At 40.8% G+C, this 22,433-nt stretch overlaps 1 protein-coding gene across 2 annotated transcripts in view; it reads right to left on the reverse strand.

Annotated features, from left to right (window-relative positions):
* The window catches only part of commd10 (COMM domain containing 10), a 57,830-nt gene that overhangs the window by 32,312 nt on the left and 3,085 nt on the right, over window positions 1-22,433 (reverse strand). For both annotated transcript variants that reach the window (XM_030061100.1, XM_030061099.1), the window contains exon 5: window positions 18,486-18,596. In XM_030061100.1, the coding sequence (XP_029916960.1) occupies window positions 18,486-18,596 (111 nt within the window). The remainder of the gene's footprint in view (window positions 1-18,485; window positions 18,597-22,433) is intronic.

Genomic DNA, 22,433 nt, shown 5'->3' on the forward strand with positions numbered 1-22,433 from the left:
GTGTATGTGGTGTTTGTACCACATGTTTGTGTGCATGTGTCTGTAGCATCATTAGAAGAAGGTCAGTGTGACACTAACACCACTACTTCATAAATAATGTAAAATGATAGAGGAATTAGACTTTGTAATTACACCTCTCCATGGCACAATGTGTGCGGTGTGCATGCATGCATATGTGTGTGTGTGTAATCTTTAATTAGCTCCAAGAGAATAACACTGGCTATTAGAGTGTTGCATTAGTTAGAGCCAGGGATGAAGTAGGCAGTGCAGAGGCTCAAAATGTCTTGGCTCATTAGAATTTGTGTGTGTGTGTGTGTGTGTGTGTGTGTGTGTGTGTGTGTGTGTGTGTGTGTGTGTGTGTGTGTGTGTGTGTGTGTGTGTGTGTGTTGTGTGAATAAAGAAATGCAAGCAAGGAATGAGAAAATGGGAGAGAGAGAGAGAGAAAGGACGAGGGAAAGAGGAAGACAGAGAGAAAACACCCACAATAAGCACACTCACCGGCTTTTATCTGAATGAATGAGCTCAAACAAATGGCTCACGTTTATAAAGTGAACCTGGCAGTAAGTGTGTGTGAGTGTTGCACTTGTAATCATATTCATCCTTGTCAGGTCAGCCACAGTTTATACTGTCACTTCCAATCTAGCAGGCATAACTTAGCCTCCAACACCACATGGTATTTGGCCGCTTCTCTAATGACATTTAGCGCCGACCGATAGGGACCGCATGTCACTCCAATTAAAGGAACACTCCCCTGTACTGCAAGCTGTTAGACAAACCTCAACTCCCCCCTGCAAATTTGGGGATGAATTATTGAAAAGGGCAAGGCGGGGCACCTTGATGAGGTTGGCACATTTGGCTGGCTGAATGGTCAAATTGACACAGCTTGAGGAGAGACTATAAAGGCCACTGCTATCTCAGCAGCTCAGAGCTGAGCTGCTTCGATGGCTTTGTCGGGAAGCTGGTTCTCATCACGCAACCTATCGGCCATTCATCCAGTTTGCCCCCAAGGACGAATGACGTGACAGTAAAAAGTTCACACACTGTAGATTAGCCTTCATGTATAGCAGCTCAGAAGGAGTAAGTGATAAGATACCTGCACAACATCAAAAGGTCGGGTATTCTTGGACAAGACATCAGAAACATTTAAAACATTTATTTCACATTTACCTCTTGTGAACAAATGCAACAGTGCATTACTGCTATATTATCTTCTGTAATCATGATTATAAGAGTGATACAGTAGCACTGCGGCAATAACGTCTTTGTAGCAATGACACAATTCTGCACAGCTGTTTAAAAGTGAGATTTCATCCTAAATAGATCTGTACAGGTTTTTTATTTTTATTTTTTGTTAAACATATAACATTAAATGTTAAATGTACTTTTGTTTGACGCAATCAAATAATGTGTACGATTTATGCATAGAAATGTATTTGTCAAAAAGAAACTGATGGCATGATGAGCCTAAAGAAGACTGGCTTTTGACAAATGTTGCAGCAAAAGGCTGTCCATAAAATATCTGGTGACCAAAATGTTCCAGCAATGTCCCATGTGCTGTTGTTCATGTGTATAAGGCAGCCATCATGGCTGTGTGGCAGTTAGTTTATTTTCCTGTTTCTTTATTTATGTCTTAAGACAACATGTAAAGTGGCTAGAAAAATTGCACGATAGCAACCCATTCTAGGTCTGCTGTATGTTTAGGAAACTTACTCATTTGCTCACTTACATATTTGTGATGGAAACGCTAACTGCGTTACACTTTTTGCTACATTGTAAAACTTTGCTCAACATTTTCTTGGCAGTGGAGTGGAAACACAGCTGCAGATGCACACAGTTACACTTAAGCATTCAATGTTGTGGTGGCTTCTGAAAGTTATGTGTGCATAGATTTCTTTCATGTAAGAGTGCATGCTTAAGAATGAAAGAGAAAGAGCCAATGTGAATATGTGTGGCATGCGTGTGTAAGTGTGTGTGTGAGAAAGAGAGAGAGAAATGCTTACATGCATGTGTGTGTGCTAACTGTCCCTGAGTGTTGTTTGAAGCTGTTGATGACAGAGCGGTGGGACTAGGTTCTGTTCTGCTGTGCTCCCCAGGCCCCTGACCTACCTAATTGGTTTTCAATGTTTAAAAGGCCAAACCATCAAAGAGCAGACTGGCGGTTTGACTGCTCTCACTTTTGGCTTCAGCTTGTTTCATTATTTATAACTGACAAGAAACTTTCTGAAATACACACTCTCTAACACACATTTGAATTGAAACTCACCCAGACACAGACACAGAAGCACACTCTTGGGTGCTCATACATGCACATGTGCTTCTTACACACACACTTGAATGTAAGGGTACATTCAAAGGGAGCCAGCACACCCTGACACAGCAAAGGGAATATAAAACCAAAAGCAGCTGCATCGGTGGTGTGTGTTTCAAAAAGAAAGTTACAGTAGATGGACACTGTGCATGTCAGAGTATGTTTGTATGTGTTTTTCACAAAGAATGAGAGACAGGCAGATTGTGTGTGTATTCAAAGCCTTCATGTCTGAGTCTGCACTGTGAGACAGACTGTGCCAAACCATTCTGACAGTGCAGAACTTTAAAAACTGACACTCAAGACTTCTGTGTAAGTTTTTGCTCAAAACTGTAGAGTAAAGCTCATGGTATTGATCAAAGTTATAGAATAACCCAGAGTAACACGACTGCATAATACTAGCCATTAAATATGGTCTCATAAATTTTATTACTTTGTTGCACATCAAAATAAACTCTGTGAGACAATGAATTCAGAGGCTTAAATATTACATTTAAATCACTCAAACATTTGACAAAAAGTCCAAAAAAAATTAAATATATATATGCTGCTGAGCTCACAATTGCCTCAATATGACTTTTCCAACTCCACGAAAACTCAAAACTTCAAGAACTTCAAACTCGCCACAAAACTAAACAGCCTCCTGTTCTGCCTCTTTCACATCAAGACGTCGGCTAACCTCTGAAGAAACAACAGTACCCACAACAAACAACAAGCCTTTCCTTCCATCTATGCATCTGCAGCCGTCTTTCATCCCCTGGGCTTTGTTTTGACCAAACAGATTTTTCCGTCGCCACCTAGCTAATCTCCCATCTATCTGCCCTACCTTGCTATCAAGGCTGCACCAGATTGCATGGGGATTGAGTCTGGCTTTGATACGGGGGCCTTGTTGCACGAAAGCTATCTGCTCCAATCTGAACTCCCTTTTCTTGTTTGATAGAGCTCCATCTCTGTCAGTCTGACCCCACTGGATGCAGCTCAAACTGGGAGGGAACTGAGGTCTACCTATACACACAGACAAATAATCAGCTATACACACTTCAAAGACTGTCTGCATTCACAAAAGCACACTTGTAAACACATTCATGCACCGACACAAACATGTGCGCGTGCGCACACACACATTTCTTTTATCCCAGGCTATTTTTTCTCTTTAGGGTGCCACTCAAACATTTATAACATCATTCTCTCTGACTTTAAAGTGCAGTCTTTCTCTCTATCTGCCTTATTTCTCTTTCTTCTTATTCTTCCTTTCTCACAATATTCTGAAAGAAAAAAAATCCCAATATGAATTTTGTCAATATCGTGCAGCCTCTCTTCCTCACTCTCTCCTACTGCGATAGTGATCCAAGTGATAAAGCCGGCCTCTATTATTAGCAGTGTAATAGAGGGCTGTGGCTGTGAGGATCTGACAAGGAGATGATAAGAAAAGTGCTTACTCCTCCGTTCTCCCTGCTCTCCTCCTATATCATTTAGAAAACAGTCGCAGTGCAGCAACGCATCATGGCCAGCTAATGGCCTTAGAATATCACCGCTGTCACAGTAAGCAACACTTATCATTACTCAATTTGCACAGACGTTAAAAAGAACGTCATTAAATTTAAGAATTGATATATGTTATTCTATTGGTCTAGGACGGTCCAATAAATATTTGTGTTCATGAGCAAGGCTCTCACAAAACCGCAAACCAAATTTCTGAGGGTGAAACTTCAGCGGTGTAAGTCTGGAGTCACTCTACAGACTACAGAATGACAGGCTGCTGTTATGGACCCACTGCAGGTTTGTTTGAGTTATCATAACCAATTTTACATAGCACTTTTGGCACTTCTGAACCAGAGCATGTACCCTTATTCCGAGAAAATGCCCCTGGGGTGCTTTCCCAGACACATTTACTATCTCTCTAATTTATTATCTCTGGAGCAGTGCCAGGTTTGATACCTTATGACACCACAAGGTTGAATCTTAGTTCACCGGGTTCAGGCTTTAGGAGGAGAACTGTTCATGTTCCCAAATATAGACTGAACTTAGACCAAAGGAATAATATGCAGCAACTGCTAAATTAAAGCACTGAACTTTGGTAGTGTTGGGTTGTATAGTTACCTGGGTGTGATATAAGTCCACATGGAGGCAAAATATCCTCATTGGCTGCTCAATGCTCTCCTGGACAGGTAATCCAGAAAACTGTATTTGTATCGCCCCATTCACTTCAGTAGCACCAAAAAACAGGTCCCAAAATAACGTGTTTAGCACGTAAATGAACACAAATAAAGCAGACTATGCCAATAAAAAAGTCCCAGTACCTATTTTTTGAGAAAATTAAATAGCTTTTTTCTTTTTATTTTCCTGTTTGAATTGGAAAATAGATCCAGAAGGTAGCATCTGCAGGAAACTTCCACGTTGTAACCTTGTGCATTGCGCCAGCATGGAGCAACTAGTGATGACATTTTACCATCATGTGCCCATGTAACTACACAACCCAACATGCTACCAAAGTTCAATTTGGCTTAAGACGAGTACCCCTTTAAGTGCCAATATGTATTATATGTCTGCCAGCAAACCACACATGCAGCATGGATTATTAGTACTTTGTTTCAATAGAGACTAGACTACTTCATAGGCCCACAAAACATGAAAAGCATGTTTACCCATAAAATTCCTGGCAAGGTGTGTATAAAAAATGGCTGCTGAATGTGTGTGAATTTTCTCTCTTGGTAATTTCAAAAAGTGAAGAAACTGTACAAAGCAAGATAAAAGCATGCTTATCCCTACAGGCTGATGTAAGTCGCTTGTACAAAGAGTTTGTGACAACGTGTTGATATCCTTATTACAGTGAGAGTGTGTGTGTGTGCGTGTCTATGCTTGTACTGAGGTGAGAGTCAACAACAGCCTGTGCATGTATGTGCGACTGTGTGTGTTTGTGTGTGTTCTCATTCTTGTCGTGAGCTAAGATTTTACAACAGTAGCAACAGCAACCAAAGCCAGGGTAGATTTCCAGGAGTGTATGTATTTGTCGCGCTGCGGGCGACTCTGAAAAGCTTCAAAATGAAAACAGTTTCCCAGGATGCCACCTGATGTGCATGAGTGTGTTTGTGTCTATGTGTTCTGCTATCTTTGCGCGTATCCATGTGTGAATTTGGCTGTATTTAGATATGTATGCATCTGTGTGTGTGCGTATGCATTCTCAAGTGTGTGCTCTGCCAAGCCTAAAAACAGTGACATATCGAAACAGCTTCCTGTATCTATAATTCATGGTTCAGGCTCCAAACAAAGAACGGAGTGTTCGGCTCCCGTCAGACATGCTACAGGGGAGCAGACATGGTTGCTAAAGCTGCAAACCAAAATAAATAAATAAATAAAATAATCCCTTGTATTGCTGGCTAGCTAGGACCTGGAGCTAATAAGAGGTATTAGAGAGTGTTATATAGAAAGAGGCAGACAAAGACAAGTGAGCAGACAGACATGTAGTGTGAGGAATATTTTTTCTCTTTCACATACAAATGCTAAAGTGTTAAAGAGAATAATAGCGACCCATATACACAGCACTGTAGGGTATATGGTACCAATGTGTGTGTATGCCTCTCTTTCTGCCTTAATAGATGTTCTCTGACCTACATTATCAGGAGACTGGTAGACATGTAAACAGGTAGGAATATGACTCAGACAGCTGACTTCATGAGTACAAAGACCTTTTGAACATCATATTTTTATATTTATTTTTTGTGATAGGTGGTTACCTTAAATCATCCATGCTTACGCAGAGAAATGCCATGCAGCATTTAAATAACAACTCTAGCCCAAATACACTCAGACAAGAAAAGATGCATAATTGCACCCTCTCTATTAAAAAAGAAGGTAAAGTAATAATCCATGGCATTTTCATTTTTATGTAAATGAATGCAAATTTTGCTGTAGCTGACAGTAATGCAGCGATTCAGTCTATACACAATTCATGAACGTTTGTACATGTTGTTCTAAACACCTGTTAGCACAGGTCCTTTTTGGGGGGAAAAAAAATCCTCTGACGCACATGAATCAATGTGTTCTATGTTTCTAGCTGTTTGGAGAGCATGAGCAGCCATAACCACCATGGCTGAATAGACAAAAAAAGATTGCCACCTACAGAAACTCAGACCTCATCAAAAGAAAAGGCAAGGAAAAAACATAACAACATATAACAATGAAATAAATGTGCTGGAGGCAGATTCATGTCATTTACCTTTCAAACCCATAGACACTATGGCACATATACATATATCTCTGGGAAACACCACTGTAACGCTGGCGGTCAAAACAAAGGCATCTACCAACCCAGTATGTATCAGGTTCAACAGCATCTGGCAAGCTATTGCTTTTCTTATGATGAATAGCAACAAAGGGACATGCTGTTCATCCTGCTCATTTGGTTTAATGCAATGTTAAGATGTCTCCAATGGGCCTAACTTGCATGTGTTCCTGTTAGCCCTGGTTTCAACACCTCCATTACTGTTGGGAAATGTATGCCTTCTAATTAAAATGCTACATATGGTTAATAGCATTAGACATATGTGATGCTTTTAACACCGCAATGTGTCATAGGCTTTAGCTATCAACGTGATGCCTGCCCTAAATATCATTCAGACAAATGAAGAAGGCAGATGGGTGTGGGGGGGTGTTCATTAAGATGGAAAGAAAGAGAGAGAGATGAAACATAAAGAGAGAGATGTCAAATATTGAAAAGAAAGTGAGCAATTGCAGAGATGGCAAGATAAAGACAGACAGAAAGCACTGGAGTGGATGTGGTGATGGAGAGGGAAAACAGGTTTTCATAACTGATGGAAGGATCATTTCTTATCTATTCATATGTCACCGTGAGTCATCCTTTGGAGCAGCCAAAAATAGATTTTTCCACCAACTGCATCCAGTATGTTCCCCCTCTCATTTGCTTGCCAACTCTCCTCTTCCGAAAGAGGGAGAGAGAACTAGAGGATGTGCAACAAAGAGAAGGCAAGAAAGGGAAAAAGTTGGAGTATTACAGTGCACAGGTGCAAAAGTTAGAGTACATGTGTGCAACCAGAGAAAGAAGAGAAGAGGATGAGCAGAAACAAAGAGACAGAGATATGGAGGGAGAAGAGAGGCAGAGGCCCACAGAGGGACTGATGAACAGAAGGATACAAAGGGAGACACAGAGAGAGAGAACAAGAAAAGGAGACAAAAGCAAAGACGCAGAGACACCGGTTCGAGCTTTAAAAGCAACATGTATATTCTGTTTGAAAGGCCCCTGAGAGAGACAAATATCTTGAATTAGCCTGGTCTGACAAAATGTTTTCACATTGTTTGTCCACACATCAACAGCTTGTAAGTGGAGGGTGCAAACGCTGAGAGGAAACAAAGCACATTAAACACCTGAAAACTGTCAAGCCCTGAATTAGACTGACCAGTTGGCTTGACTAACTGTGTGCAGAGGAAGCTTCGTCTCCCTGGACTGTTTATCCAGGGGTTATTGTTAACCAGCCTTTCAGCTCAACTCATGAACTCAATTCATTTCAATCCTGGAACTCTAACTACAAAACAACTCAAACTGCAAAACAAATCTGGAGAAATTTACCTGAAGTAGTCTTTCAATATATAGTTTGTGATTCAGGGATTATAATGAAACAAATCACTACCTTTGATTAACCAATAATCTGAGAACTATGGTGATAAACAAGCCAAACTTTCAAACATTTACCTTGATCACACATCTGAAAAAAAAATCCCAAAATCCATCCCTAGGACTGTTTTTTTTAAAACACAAAATAAAGCTTCATGCCTGAGAGCCTTTAAATCATGAGGCTTGACGTTGCAGAGCCATGGAGAATGGAGACATTCAATGGCTCTCGCGCCAAGATAAACAAGCCAAGGAACAAGAGCCGTGTGTGAGCCATAACAAGATGATTATGGTGGTGGCAGCTAGCTAGCGTTGCCTGATACGGAGAAAGAGAGAAGGCGGCATGTCATGTACCAGCCTCTGCTGCCAAGCAAAGGAACTCTGTCTACTTTCCAACAGGACTGGAAGTGGTGACAATGTGCTCTAGCTAAAGAGCGGTGAGCATCAGAAAGAGCAGTCATGGATTTGCAATGTAGTGTAGCGAAATGACACAAACTAAGGGTGGATCTGCATGGTAAGATTTCTTGAACTAATTAAGTAGTAAATTTCCCATCCCAGGCAAATTATCAAGAGTGCTCTGAAAACAGCCTTGCAAGCTAGAAACGTGTTACATCAAGGTCTGGCACGGAGGGATTTGATAAAACATTTTACCAAACCGTATCCCACTGATCAACAAACATGACTTGACTAAATGCCCCAGTCAAAAATTGGGTGTGCCAATCAGAGCAACTTCCTTGCGTCTAGCGCCATGTTCACTGCTTTCTTTGGTACCAGAATCTTCCTCAGATGAGAAAACTATAAGGAAGCCTCTGGAAAAAAAAAGCAATGACAAAGGATTTTCGCCTTAATCTTTCACAGTAATTGTTTGAGGGGTGGCTTAAGTAAGAGCTAAGCTGGCTAAAATCTTGTAGCGTGAGCATTTCCTTACTATCTAATAGGGTGCCAGGTTCCTGGATAAGCGGCACTCAACCCTGCTAGCCAAGGCCTCCATTTTGAAACGGTATGCATTTTAATGTATGGGCACGGGGATAGTGGCGGTTGTGGACTGCTTTTGTGTGTGTGTGTGTGTGTGTGTGTGCATGTGCCAGGGAGAAGGGCTGGGTGATGGCTGCTATTCCCAACTGCAGGACTCGTTTTTTCCGCTATGTGGCAGCGCTCGAATATCACTAAGGGAGCCAGCCCGTGCTCCCATGGTATGTATGCAGACACTGTCACTTTCACACTCAATGGCGGCGGGGGTGTGTAAGGAGTTATAATGTGTGTATATGTGTGTATGTGCATGTGTGTGTGTGTGTGTGAGTGTGTGTGTGTGAGAGAGCGAGAGAGAGAGAGAATCAGAATCAGAAATACTATATTGATTCCCAAGGGGAAATTGGGTAAGTAAGAGAGTTCCAGGTTACAGTATGGCTTCAGCTAACCTTTGAGCATGTATAGTTAATCACTTACCTCAAAAACAATGCATAAATTAAGTTTCATCAACACACACAGTTATCATACAAGACAGTGTATTTGCCATTTCGATGTGGTGCAACTCAGTTCATTGCAAAGTAGAAATTCAGTGCACCGAGCAGTCTTGGCTAGCAGGCTGAATACAGAAATGCTGTTGACTTGTAACTATGGTGCTAGAAAAGTGCACCTGTGGCATGTAGACTGAATTCATGCCACTCTGGACTCGCAGGCTGCACTCTACAGCTATACTTTACCTTTCAACAAAACGCTCTCAAATATCAACATCAAAGCGGTTTGATGTTCAGTAAGACAGTGGTGACAAATTGTTGATATAGGCAGAAGAAGCACTATGCACCCTATCATTGCATGTCTGTTGACAACAGCGCCAGGCTGCTACCCACTCACTGTAATCATTATTTCAAGGAAAGCAAAAGGCCTAGCTAGGTATCCTCTCGCTACCATTATATCCCATCACAGCATGAAGCGAGCACACAAAGACAGATGTTGTCAATATAAAAAGGAGCACGATTCAGAGAACAAAAGAATTCTAAAGAAGAACAAAAACTGGAATTGCTCAAAAAAATACCAACACTTGATGATGATGTGATAATATATTTGCATTATTACAGTATTGGAGGAAAAAAATGCAGCCTTTTTTTCCACATTTATGCCTATCAGCCAACCTTCACTGGAATGAATGGATGTGATTTGGCTCTGCTGTTCTGCAATCAGTGTGCCTTGTTTCAGCTGAAATAGATTTCTCACTCTACCATAGTTCAGCCAAGAGGCAAAGCAGCCTCTCTAAAATAAACTCTAACAAAAAAAAAAAAAAAAAAAAAAACACATTACTGAAATGAGGAAAAAAAAGAGGAAAAAAAAACACATACACATCTGCAAATCTCAGTCTTAAGCACACTTTTACCGTTGCTACCGGCTACAAGAAAATGGCACCACATTATCAGGGGATTAATGATTACTCACAAACTGGGCGTGAAACAAAACGGGTTGAATAAACAGAGAGAAATAAAAGCTGATCACAGGAGTGGGAGATGTGAGAATAAAAGAGCGATGTTAAATCAGTGAGATTTAAATGGGAGTTGCGGTTGGATTTGCCAGGTTGACGGCTTCCCTATCTGGGTGTCAAGCATGTACCGTGGGTGTGCTAAACAACATCCAAACATCCCTAAATCCCCCAGGCGCCTTTTGAGAGGCAAAAGAATCAGAGAAAAGGACTGATTGAAGAAAACAGGAGGGGGGGTTGATAGAGGGAGAGAGAAAGAAAAAGAGGGAGAGAGAGAGAGTGAGGGAATCAGTGGGTACCCCTGGAGCAAATAAAAGCCATGACATCATTGTATGGCAAAGAGCAAGGAGTGGGGAGGCGGAGAGTGGGGAGAAGGGAGAGAGGGAGAGATGGGGAGAGAGAAGCACCCACAGCCAGCCATTCTGCCTCTCGGGGCCCATCCTCAGGAATGGATAAGAGCTGAACAATGGTCTCTCTGAATGGCATCCCAAATCCCACAGGAGAATAACAAATCAACAGGGGGAGAGGGGGAGAGAGAGATTGCACATGAGAGAGAGAGAGAGAGGGAGAGAAAGAGGGAGAGAGAGCAAGAGACTTAAAAAGATGTGCACACAAAGCAACAAAGCATCCTGGGACATGTAGAGCAAGGCAAGGAGAGATTGAGACAGAGCAGCCTTTGTCCTCCCTGGCTGGTGGGTGGCTCGGTGCAAAGGATTTGAATGTGGTACCGTTTACATCAGAGCTCTCCAATATATTGATCTGGCCATGTAATCCCTCCAATGATAAATAAAAGGTTGGCTCTACTCTGCAAGTGCTGTTTGTTGGGGCTACATGACAGAGCCTGTGGGAGGCAAGAAGCAGGCTTTACGTAACTTTTCAGGGGAGCTTTGCATCCTGTTAAAAGTTTGGCCTGCTGTTCGTGATGCTGGTTTGACAGGGACACGTGAGGCAGAGGGGAGCAGGCAGGGATGTTGAGGGAGGTGCTGATCACAGCACCTCCTCGCGTAAGTCAAAACGGGATGTTTAATTGCGTTCTTCATCTCTTGGTGTTAATAAATAAGGTCGCAGCCTTCACTGGGAGGGCTTAATATTTGTGTGAGTATGTGTCTGTGCATCTGTGTGTGTGTGTGTGTGTGTGTGTGTGTGAGTTTATGTGAGTGTGTGGGTGCATGTGTGTGAGAGTGTGTGTGTGTGTGCTTTCAAACAAAGAGCTTCCGTTCCTCTGTGATTACAGCAATGCTGCTGAAAGCCAGAACAGAGAAAATAAATTAGAATCACAAGAAGAAAAGTCTTTCATGTCTGATGCTTTGATAACAAAAACAAGCAGGTTTCCACAATCTAGAATTAGTTGGCTGGGGACAACTTGACACAAAAATTTCAAACAACAAATGGAAAATTCGCTCATGAATAAGTCACAAATAAAAGAAAGGAAAATAGCGTTATGACATTTATTTTTGGGATCTATAAAAAAGAGAAGGCTAGAAAAAGCATTGCTCGTGTTCAAGTAGACTGATGCAAAATGTAGCAGTCGAGGAAGCCGCTATGCTGACTCTTCTGCTAGAAATATGATCTTTCAGATAATTTTGCAGCACTTGTATATGAATGAGCACAATTAACAGCAGTGCTATCTGTGACGTTTGCAGGCACTCGTCCTATGAGAGGTTCAAGATAAAATAAAAATGCAGCCGTTGTAAAACTCCCACCTTCTACTGCATGCTTGCTGAACTGTTGGCACACTCTGGCATCATATCCAAAAGGAACTCCTTGGATTTTTTAAAATGTAGTCTGGTAGTTTGTCAGCTGAGATGCACTACAGTTTTGTTATTTATATTTTTAGTTGGCTGTAATATACAACAGGATGAATAAAAAAATTTTTAGAGGGCTTTTTTGTCTCCTTGATCTGACTATTGAGGAATTTTGATCGTGTTCAGGGGCAACAAAATAATAGAGTTGCAATGCATATTAGCAAATGAACACACACAATGAACGAGCACGATTTTTTTTTCTTTACCATAAATTATATCACAGATACAGGGTAACAATCATAAATCTTTTCAGAGGGCACTGGAAATGATCACCCAGTAATAGGGTCCTATTTATCACTATTTATTATATGGTGAAACACAGTGGTGGCACTCGTGTGGAAAAAAATACAACTCAGTGAAAATAAAACAGGGATCAAATGCAAAAACGGCTATTCCTTATTACTGTGGGCAATTTTTTGCACCCTCATTTTTTACCCTTATGGGCATTTTGTAAACTTTCAAGGCTGTTTTCGCCACAAGACCTTATTCATTTCTGAGCCTGCAATTTAACATTCAAGAAAAAAAATATATGTAGTAATACAGCAGGATAGATGCATTTAAGGTTAATACCTGTTTGTGATGTTTCAGTGAAAGAAATCTCATTTGAATTGAAAATGGGCAGCAGGGTGGCACAGTGAGCAGAGAGAGCATCCTTCAACTGAAGGACCGAGGTTCAAGCCTCTGTGTAGACAGCATCAGCCCTGCTGAAGTGTCCTTGAGCAAAACACTGAATCCCTACCACCTCCAGGGGTGTTGACTCTGACCTCCCTGTGGAGGGGGGTAAATGAAAAGAGACTCTTACTACACAAATCAATTAAGCACTGGAGTATTATAGTTCAAAAAAACGCTTTAAATACAGAGACTCATTCTCCAGGTCATTTCCATTACAGTAGCTTAAGGTTGTGCCTGTCTGTACAACATCACAGCAGAGTCACTCAAGCAGATTTGCTATTCTCTCTCTCTAGGAGAAAGTTGTATGTTCACAAATGTTGATGAAATTGTCTAAGATCACAGGAGTAACATATGCGAATTATGCTTTGGAGTGGCATTTGCTTTAAAGCTACATTTACCCAATTTTTTTCCCTGCTGTGCTTTTAAACTCTGAGAGCCTTACTTCATCAATTCTCATCAAGTCTGTCTGAAACTATCAACTAAAGACATCCTTTGAAGTCCAGGCCAGTATATTGAAGCTGCATTAGCTCACTAGCTATTATTCTAGGCCTTTGCGGTCGAGCATGTCCACAATAAATATTGAAATCGGCAGCGTCTGCCTTGCAAGTGGATGTTCTGTATTATGAATGTCAGTCTCCCCTGGGTCAGCAAAGCAGTGGCTCATTTTAATGCCACAGGACAGAGAGAGAGAGAGAGAGAGAGAGAGAGAGAGAGAGAGAGAGAGAGAGAGAGGAGAGAGAGACACCAACACTGTCAAGGGATTTCAACTTTCAGACTCATCAAAGTGACATCAGAATGTCTACTTGAATGAGTATTAAGAAAGAGGAGGATGGATGGAGAGCAAAATGAGCGTCATAAAAAGAGACTGGGTGAGAGAAAGGTTGAGGGATACAGAGGAGAGAGAAGAGATTGAAACAAAGAGAGAGAGTGGGTTCTGTCTCGCCAGATGTTCAGTGTGCCTGAGCTCATTGTGCTCTTCCTGATTGCACATGCAGGGGTACAGTATGCTGTACAAGCACACTAGACTGCACACCAAGCGTCAGTACGCACAAATGTAGCAGTTAACAATTAGTTTAACAATCATTGTCTTAATCCTACGATTTACATATTTGCTGCACTGTTGAGAGGACGTGCAAAACAAAGGAGTAACAGGAAAAAGAAAGATGCAATTTCTCAACTGGTTTGCACTCATTGTCTTTCATCTGTCAAGGTTTGACCTCCTTCACTGTGGGCCAATGCAGTGTGTGTCTCTTGGTTATTCTATCACAGAAGCAATCATCTGAAAACTATGAAGCCACTAATTTTGTCTCAGTTTTGATCTGTTTCTCTCCAACTCGCCTCAAATTCTGAGGTCTGTTGACCTCATGAAATTTTACAAATCCTTGGGCACCCGCAAGTTGGCCGACACTTATTTCTAGGGAAGGAGAAACTGCACAGCAGCCTGAAACACAGTGGACAGCAGACAAGCATGTGGTGCGTGGACCTCTGGGACACACCCAGCACCCACCATTAGAAGAGACAGCACACCAGATCCTGGGCACAAAGCAGTCTAGCAGCAGTTTTTGTGTTGCTCCTCTTCATGCACAGCGTTACCCCACTGAGACAAAACCTCTACTGACAATGCGCTTCAGAATTAAAATGGGTAGATTGTGCATTTCTATTTCAAGGTCTTTGCAGATGGCAAATGACTAAATCTGGTTATCTGCATTCACGGTGAGGTGCATGCAAACATCCTCTCAACATACCAAACGGCACAGTTTCTTGCTGTGTCTGATAACAAGATACATTCTGACATAACTGCAACTGTAGCTGGCGGAACTAAAGGGACAACCCATTCACGAAGGAGAGGGAAATGTACCCTAGAATCCCAAAGCAACCACTTCTACCACTGTCATTACTACTGCGCATACTGGAATCCACAACTACTTTCGCTTCATATTTTGCATATTCCACAATGAATGGTGAAGGAAGTGCACATAAGACACCCTCCACACCTCCTCTTCCTCCTGATACTCCAGTAGACTGCAGACCACTAGGGAGGCAGGCTGTTATGCATGGCGAGGGAGTCGTGCTCTGAGCTATTCTGTCTCAGCTGCTTATGCTTAGGGATAGTAGAGTATAAGCTACACTAGGCGACAAATCCCTTACCGTAGCTACAGTGAAAAAGACATGCTGCATATTGCGAAGCTTGTTTCAGATTCTACCTCTGAGGGCTGACTCTGGACCACATTGGGAACATTAAGGGCTGGGCATGAGTATATTTACCTGTGTGTCAATGTATTGTGGTATTTCCCCAATGCAGTTTTTGTGTTGGAAAGGCCTATGAAATAGTAACTCTCCACTGAACCCAATACAAATTCAATTAGGCAGGTAGTAGCTCCCCTAGGTGGGGTGCATACCTCGCCTATCCTGTGGTAGTGGAAACAATGATGTATTAAATTTAATTTCTGTTATGCACTGTTAGTCCCCACACTTTGGGGAGGACAGACTTGTGTTGTGGTCAAGGCAGAGAGCGCCAGAGCACAAGCATTTCATTGTTTTTTAATACACATGACAATAACGTTGGACTTGTATATAGAGAAAAGTTAAGAAAAGCAAAACTTAGGGGAAAAATCACTACAAATAAATCCCTCAAGGGAAGTGGAAATATCCCATATTCTAAAAAGAAGAGAACAGTCCATTAATTTCAACTAAAATGTCTTCTAATATCTCCTCTACAGTACTGTAGGGATATATCACATACTGTTTAGTGAAGGAGGTATGAAGCACCCCGGATCTACTCTTCTGCCTCCTCCTCCTGCTCCTCAGGGAGAGCGCTAATGAAGCAGGAGGCTGGTCAGATGGAAGAGTCTCTTACTCTCCGCTTGGGTTCCATTCAATCAATAATATACAGATGGTTCCCCCTTGTCTTTCTCTCCTTCTCTTTCATTTCCTCTCCTTTATCCTCCTCATCTTCATTATTTTACTCCCGATGCCATATTTCATTTGTTTTTCACCCCCCTCCTTCCCCTCATATTTCTTCTCCTCTCCCCCTGCCTTACCACTCCCCCCCTCTTCTGTCACCTTTAATCCTGTAATTTCCCCCATTTGCAGTTTTGCACTTCCCCTCTCTCACACACTTAGCAGCGAAGGTGTTATAAATCTGCATTCTAATTAGAATGACACTGCAGATGAGTTTCATTGCTATTCACAACTTATTTACTTCTCAGTCGTCACAATGTTTTGACATCCCAGAACTTATACTGAGCAATTCACAGAGTTCGGAAGAAAACAAACTTACTGACAGGAAACTCTAATCAGAAAACACCAATGGAAATGCTAAAAAAAAAAAAATGTGCACACTCAAACTCCCTGAACATAAAGTTAAACGACATAGCCTATCCTGCTCTAAAGCACTGAGAAGCTCTGAGAGGCTCTTCCTTACATGTGAGACAACACTGTCCCCTGCTGCTTACCAGAGGAAGTGCACATCGGTATTGTTTAGTGAAGTTGTTGGTGAACTGTGGCAGCTCCCTCTACACTATTAACCAGTCTTGCTTCAACCCCCCGGCTGTCTCCACCCACAAGGAGAATTGTGTAAGTGGATTTAAATAAATTAATTCCTCTTTGACTAGCCTGAGGAGAATATAGTGAAAAACAGTGAAAAAAATCCTCCTTCTGTCGCATCCAAGGAGATAAAGAAAAACATATATTTTCCCTTGCTTAAGCCTATAGGCCTACACTTAAGGACGGCAGCGATTTGAATATGTCATCCCTAATTCCATGTTTGAGCTGAGCCGGCATTCTCTAGGGACAGAATACTAAGCAGCGTACAAAAGAGACACTTGACTGGTCGACTAGAACAACACAATCTAGGCTAGAGAATAATCAGTCCCACCATTTTGTGACAAAAAAAAATATATTTTAAAGTAGACCAGTCAATTGCCTAAAGGCCTGGAATAAAATTTGCAGTGTCTATGCTAACAACCAGCTGTCCTGGCTTGTATTTAGTATCTATAATGATGATGCTCTAGTTTTTAAACAGGAATTTTATAGCAATAATTAGGAGCTAGATTCTAACTGAGCTGTAGGCACCACATAAATAAAAAATTGTAAGTTTCTCAAGTTTAGAGTGTCAGATATTTGCCGGTATACGCTTTATAGTATATGAAACTGTCTTCTTTGGTTTGTTTTGGACATTAATAGGTGATCAGTTTGCCACAAAGATGGGTTTTGTACATGGAAGGGTGGAGACTGTAATATCACATAGCCAACTTCCTGACATAGATAAGGCACCTTAAAGTCTTTCAGAAGTCTCCATGTTGCAAAGCAACGATGGATCTTATTTTAACATTGTGAAGTTAAAATTTCCTTTTACTTTCTCTTTTGTAACTGTTTAATACGCAGGAGCAACTCTGGTATCAGGCACTGATAACAACCAAATAACACCAGAGAGCCTGCTGCCACAATGGAGCTTTTCCCATTAAAGTTATTGAACAAAATCCTATGAACATGTTTTGTTATATTTGCCTTAATGTCTAAAATACTTGATTAAATTTATATCAAAAGAGATGGCTCCATATTTGTGGGTATTAAAGTGCCTAGCAGAAGCCAAACACTTAATCTGACATTTGATGTCAACACTATTGGTTTAGGTTCACAGCCTTTGTAGCCCTCACTGCTCCTGCTATAGCTACACAACTATTCGTCTCCCATAGGACGAGACAGAAATGAACAAGGCCACTCCACAAGGTCCCAGCTATGAGACTAACAAGGCAGCATTAGCTAATAGGGATCCAAACAAACGAGAGAGTACAAATGAATAGAAACAGTGCAATGCTACAGTGGGGAATCTAAAGTCAAAACCATATGCTTTTTTAGGTTTGCATTTTGTAAGAGGCCATTATGTTTTCACTGTTATGTTTACATGTCTTTTATACATCTGTTTTAATTTAAATACTACTATGTCAACAATTTCTACTACTGCTGCTACTATTACTACTCATACTAATAAAAATATTTAAATCACAACAAGAGTATTAATATGACACAGTAACTAATGAGATCAATAAGGTCTTTATGTACATAAATGGGAACATAAGGGCTACAAAATTTGCATAAAGGGACTCAGTGCAGTGCTAGCCACAACATAAGCCCTTTATAAATGCACAAATTGTCCAATCCCAGCTACAGTGTAAGCCTCTAAAGAGAATACAGAGACCCTGGAGGTTTGGGATAACAAGCTCCCTGGTCTCTGGTCTTAACACTCCACAGTTGCTGTGGACTCAAATGTACCTCAGGGTCAAACAGACACAACAGTGGGATTAGGATCTATTGACAAAAGAAGTTTGGATTGGATGAAGGACAAAGAGGTTCCTGAAGGAGGTATAAACACTGAACTGTTCTCTAATTAGAATCAGTAAGAAATACCATATGTGTATGTGTTTTCCGCTTGTGTGTGTAGATATGTGTATGTGTGAAAGAAAGTGATGAAGCGAGACAAATACAGTCTTTTACATTGTGTTGACAGATGACAGTGTGTGTGTGTGTGTGTGTGTGTGTGTGTATGTGTGTGTGTCTATTATTCTTATTATTACTCGTTGTGTTTGTTGGTGTGTGTGTTCACACCTCAGAGTCTTCCTTGCGGAGCCCCAGTTGCAGGACGGCACTGGGAGCCTTCAGTTTGGCTTGGCTGGACTGGGCCATCTGCAGGTTCAACTGCCAGCCGACATACTCCAGCTGGAACACACAGACACACACAGCATACAAATACACAGCCAGGCCTGTGCAGACACACAATCAATACACAACTTCAAGATTCAGAGCGGGGCACCACTGTGGTTAGTGGTTAGCACTGCTGCTGCACAGTAAGAGGGACTCAGATTTAATTCCCAGCCCTGGCTCCTTTCTGTATATTGTATTTCTGTGATTGTGTGACTTCTTCCAGCTACTCTAGCTCCCTAAAATATTCTCTAACAACACACAAGTCAGGAGGCTGTGTGAGACACTAAATTGCCCATAATAATAATGAATGGAAGTGTGACAATTTGTCTGCAGGCCCTCTGAATGACTGACACACTGAATAAATGGATGAATGTTTTTTGTTGTTGTCCTTTTTCCCACTATGAGCATTACGTCGGGGGGTGTCATGCTGTTTGTTATAAACTTGTGGGCATGTAAAGCCCTTTGAAAACAGTGATATTAGGCTTTAAATAAACTCGAACTTGAGCAAACTTGAAAATGAATGAATGACTCAAAATGAGGCAATGCAATATGCAACAAGGCCCGGCTTTGATCCCGTTAGGCCAGACCTGTCAAAGTATTCTTGACACCGATCTGCTCTAACGATGTCACAACCTGGCTGGCCTTACACTAGACCTAACTAACTGACTGAGCACAAGCTACAAGATTTGAAGAAAATTTATCAAAAATTTATTTTCAGTTTGCCAATTTCCATGTAATTTCCAAGAAAAAGAAGGTGTCACATTCAACTCTAACGACTAAAACTGAAGGGCAAGGCCAATTTGATGCTAAAATCAGCCAAAAACCTTGTTTTGTCTCCTCTAACCATCCTTACCAATACACAGACTGTCTGGCTGATTTACCGAGTGATACTTCACCAGTCAGCTGTAGCAGTGTGATAGATTAGCAGCACTGGGCCGAGGAAGGGCAGTTTAGTGTTTTATGATGCAGAGAGAGGCCATAATAATAAACCAAGTGTAACTTCTAGGCTCTACATGCTTCCACAGCATTAGAAGACAGGTGTGAAGAGTCTGACTCCTCGGGGAGGGGCTGTGTCACATCAGTCACAACAACATCCACACTGGCAAGAAATGTTGCTCTAAAGTCGAAGTGAAAATAATTCAATTAATTAATTTGAAATCACTTTGTAGTAAAACAATACATATTCAAGACTAAATAGCACATTTCTTAATTCAGATTTCAAAACTCACTTGTTTCTGCGTTCCTGCTTCATAATATGCTATTTATTAAGATTTTTCAGTGCACTGACGTCACACTCAGGCACAGCTATTAAGCTAGGGGTACACTGACTACAAGAAATAACCAGTAATGAGGGGAAACATTGTTATCCTCTGTAGTGGTAACAAAATGTCTTAATTCTCCAGAAACCACAACAATAATCACAGCAATTGGCTGGGTCAATCTTCTTGGAACTGGCCCACTTATTGGCTAACTGTGAAGTTATGTCACCGATGAAGAGAGACTTTAAGCTTGTTGCAAAGTTGTTTAGACAAGTATGAGGCAAATCCAGTTGAGCAATGCACAGAAGTTGTATGAAACACCACACAGTTGTGTGAAACACCACTTGCATGTATGTGATTGACACAGCCTCATTATGAGAGTGGGAAGAAATACAGAACAGGGAAATAAACAAATGCAGATACTACTTATTTATCTATCCATTTATTCTCAGTTTAGATATGTATTCCTTGTTTGTTTGTTTGTTTTTTTTGCATTTGTTAGTTTACAGTAGCAACATAATAGCTAGTCCAGGGAGATATTCCATAAGGATTAGTAAGTCATCAAGATCTAGATGATAAAAGTGGATAAAAGTGTTACAACATATCTTCTGAAATTTTGTATATTATTAACAATCATCAAGATGGGTGACTGAAATATAGTTTTACACTCAACATTCAAGTTTCGTTCCACAAGGTGTGTATTGATTGGTTCCTAGGGGGCACTATAATAGGTCCTCAAAGTCTGAGGCTCAAACCCACCATGCCTTTAGTTGTAGAGGTGACAAACTTGGTACAGATATGCATATAGAGTTATCTACTCAATATTTTGTCTCCAGGGCTTATGATGTTCGCTATAAATCTTTTGCTGTTATTTGCTGTTACTTTAAAGGCTTGAAAAAGGTCTATGACCAAAACGTCGCAATAAACTCTTTATTCTGGAAGTTGGCCAGTGTGTGGGAATTTATCCTTCAATTACTTTGGACTGTTTTGTCCTTTTCCGACGCACCTGCCTGAGGAATAGATGTGTGAAGTTTTTTGCTGTTCCTTTAATGGAAAACGTTTTAATTTCCATAAAGAGGGCCAACTATAAAATAATAAAAAGTAAAAATCAATCCAATTTAAACTAGTCAGAAACATCATTAAAAATATCTGGTAAGCCACATATTGATACTTTTAGATTTGAAGGAGCACAGCCATTTTCAACTTAAATGCTGTGAAAAGTCAACACTGCCTCACAGCTCAATCAGGGACAGTGCATTTTGGTCATGCTGTGGTAACCTGCTAATTGTTGATTGCAGCTTAATTTATTTTCATATTTATTAGCAGACCTTTCTCTAATTATGTCTGATTCTGTACTTATTAAAAAAGGACAAAGAAGCAAAAAGACAAGTATAGCAGAGTGATTTAGATGTGAAAGCTGCGAGAAACAGCTGCAGCAGCAACAGCCCCAATAAAAACAGTTGTTACTAATAATACCCAACAGGTTTGTTTAAGCTGTACAGTGTCCAAATCACTTTCAAGTGCTGGCAAACTAGCCTTGTTGTTTTAATCCTTCACAAGGATTTTCAACAATTGGACTCTAAAGAGCAACCCCATCCAGCTGCCACATGACATCAGATGTCGACTATAAGTGGATTTACTGGTATCCCTGAATCTGTACAGTGTGTTTTTTTGTTTTTCTTATTACTTACTACTTGCTGAGATTTTTTTGAGTTTTTGCAAGAGTATTTTTGCAGGGTCCTCTAAAAGAACCCTATATTTAAATGGGATTGCTTTTTAAAGAGGACTTAATAGAGCTGACTAAAAAATAAAAAGCCTTCCCCTCCATTAATGTTAAAAAAAAACTGGGTGAGCAATCATATATGTTGGTCATATACAGTGTCTTGTGTGACTTGACTTTTCCCCACAGCAGTGGCTGTCATTCTCTATTATAGACCCACCATGCCTTTAGTTGCAGAGGTGACAAACAATACTAGGTAGGGAGGGAGAAAAATCAATGCAGCATGGTATCAAATATTTCCTTTCCTGTGACACATTATCAATACATCGATGCCAACTATTGCTACTTCATTTTAATTTACGAGCATGCTATAAAATCTATGGTTTGGATGAATATTTTATAGTGGTTCTGTTCAACTGCCCTTACTTAACTATTAGCTAATGGCCTTGGTTCATGACTGAAGATATAGTCATCAGTTATCACAGGTCAGTCATGTTACTGGGCCTTGCTGAGAACCCACCAATTTGTTTATATTGCCTTACATGGGCTAGTGTCTGATTGTTGGCATTATGATAGTCCTTGTTCAGTTTGGCTGCTGAGCTTCTTGCTCTGCAGCACAGTAAGTTGTGCCTTTTTGTGATATAAAAGAGCTTTCTATATTTTATTATCAGCTCTGCTCTTACGATATGTGAGGCTGAGAGAGCTCTAAGACTGTAAACTTGCAAAGTTTTGATATGGAGAGAGGTCATGTGAATGGAATTTCTAAAAATCTTAATCCCAAATTCAAAAAATAGTTCACTAAAGAGATTTATGAATTGAAAGGTATTATTTTGGTGGTGTTCATTATCATTATTATTATTACTCGTATTTATT

The sequence above is a fragment of the Myripristis murdjan genome, chromosome 9, assembly GCF_902150065.1.
Source record: "Myripristis murdjan chromosome 9, fMyrMur1.1, whole genome shotgun sequence".
Lineage (NCBI taxonomy): Eukaryota > Metazoa > Chordata > Actinopteri > Holocentriformes > Holocentridae > Myripristis > Myripristis murdjan.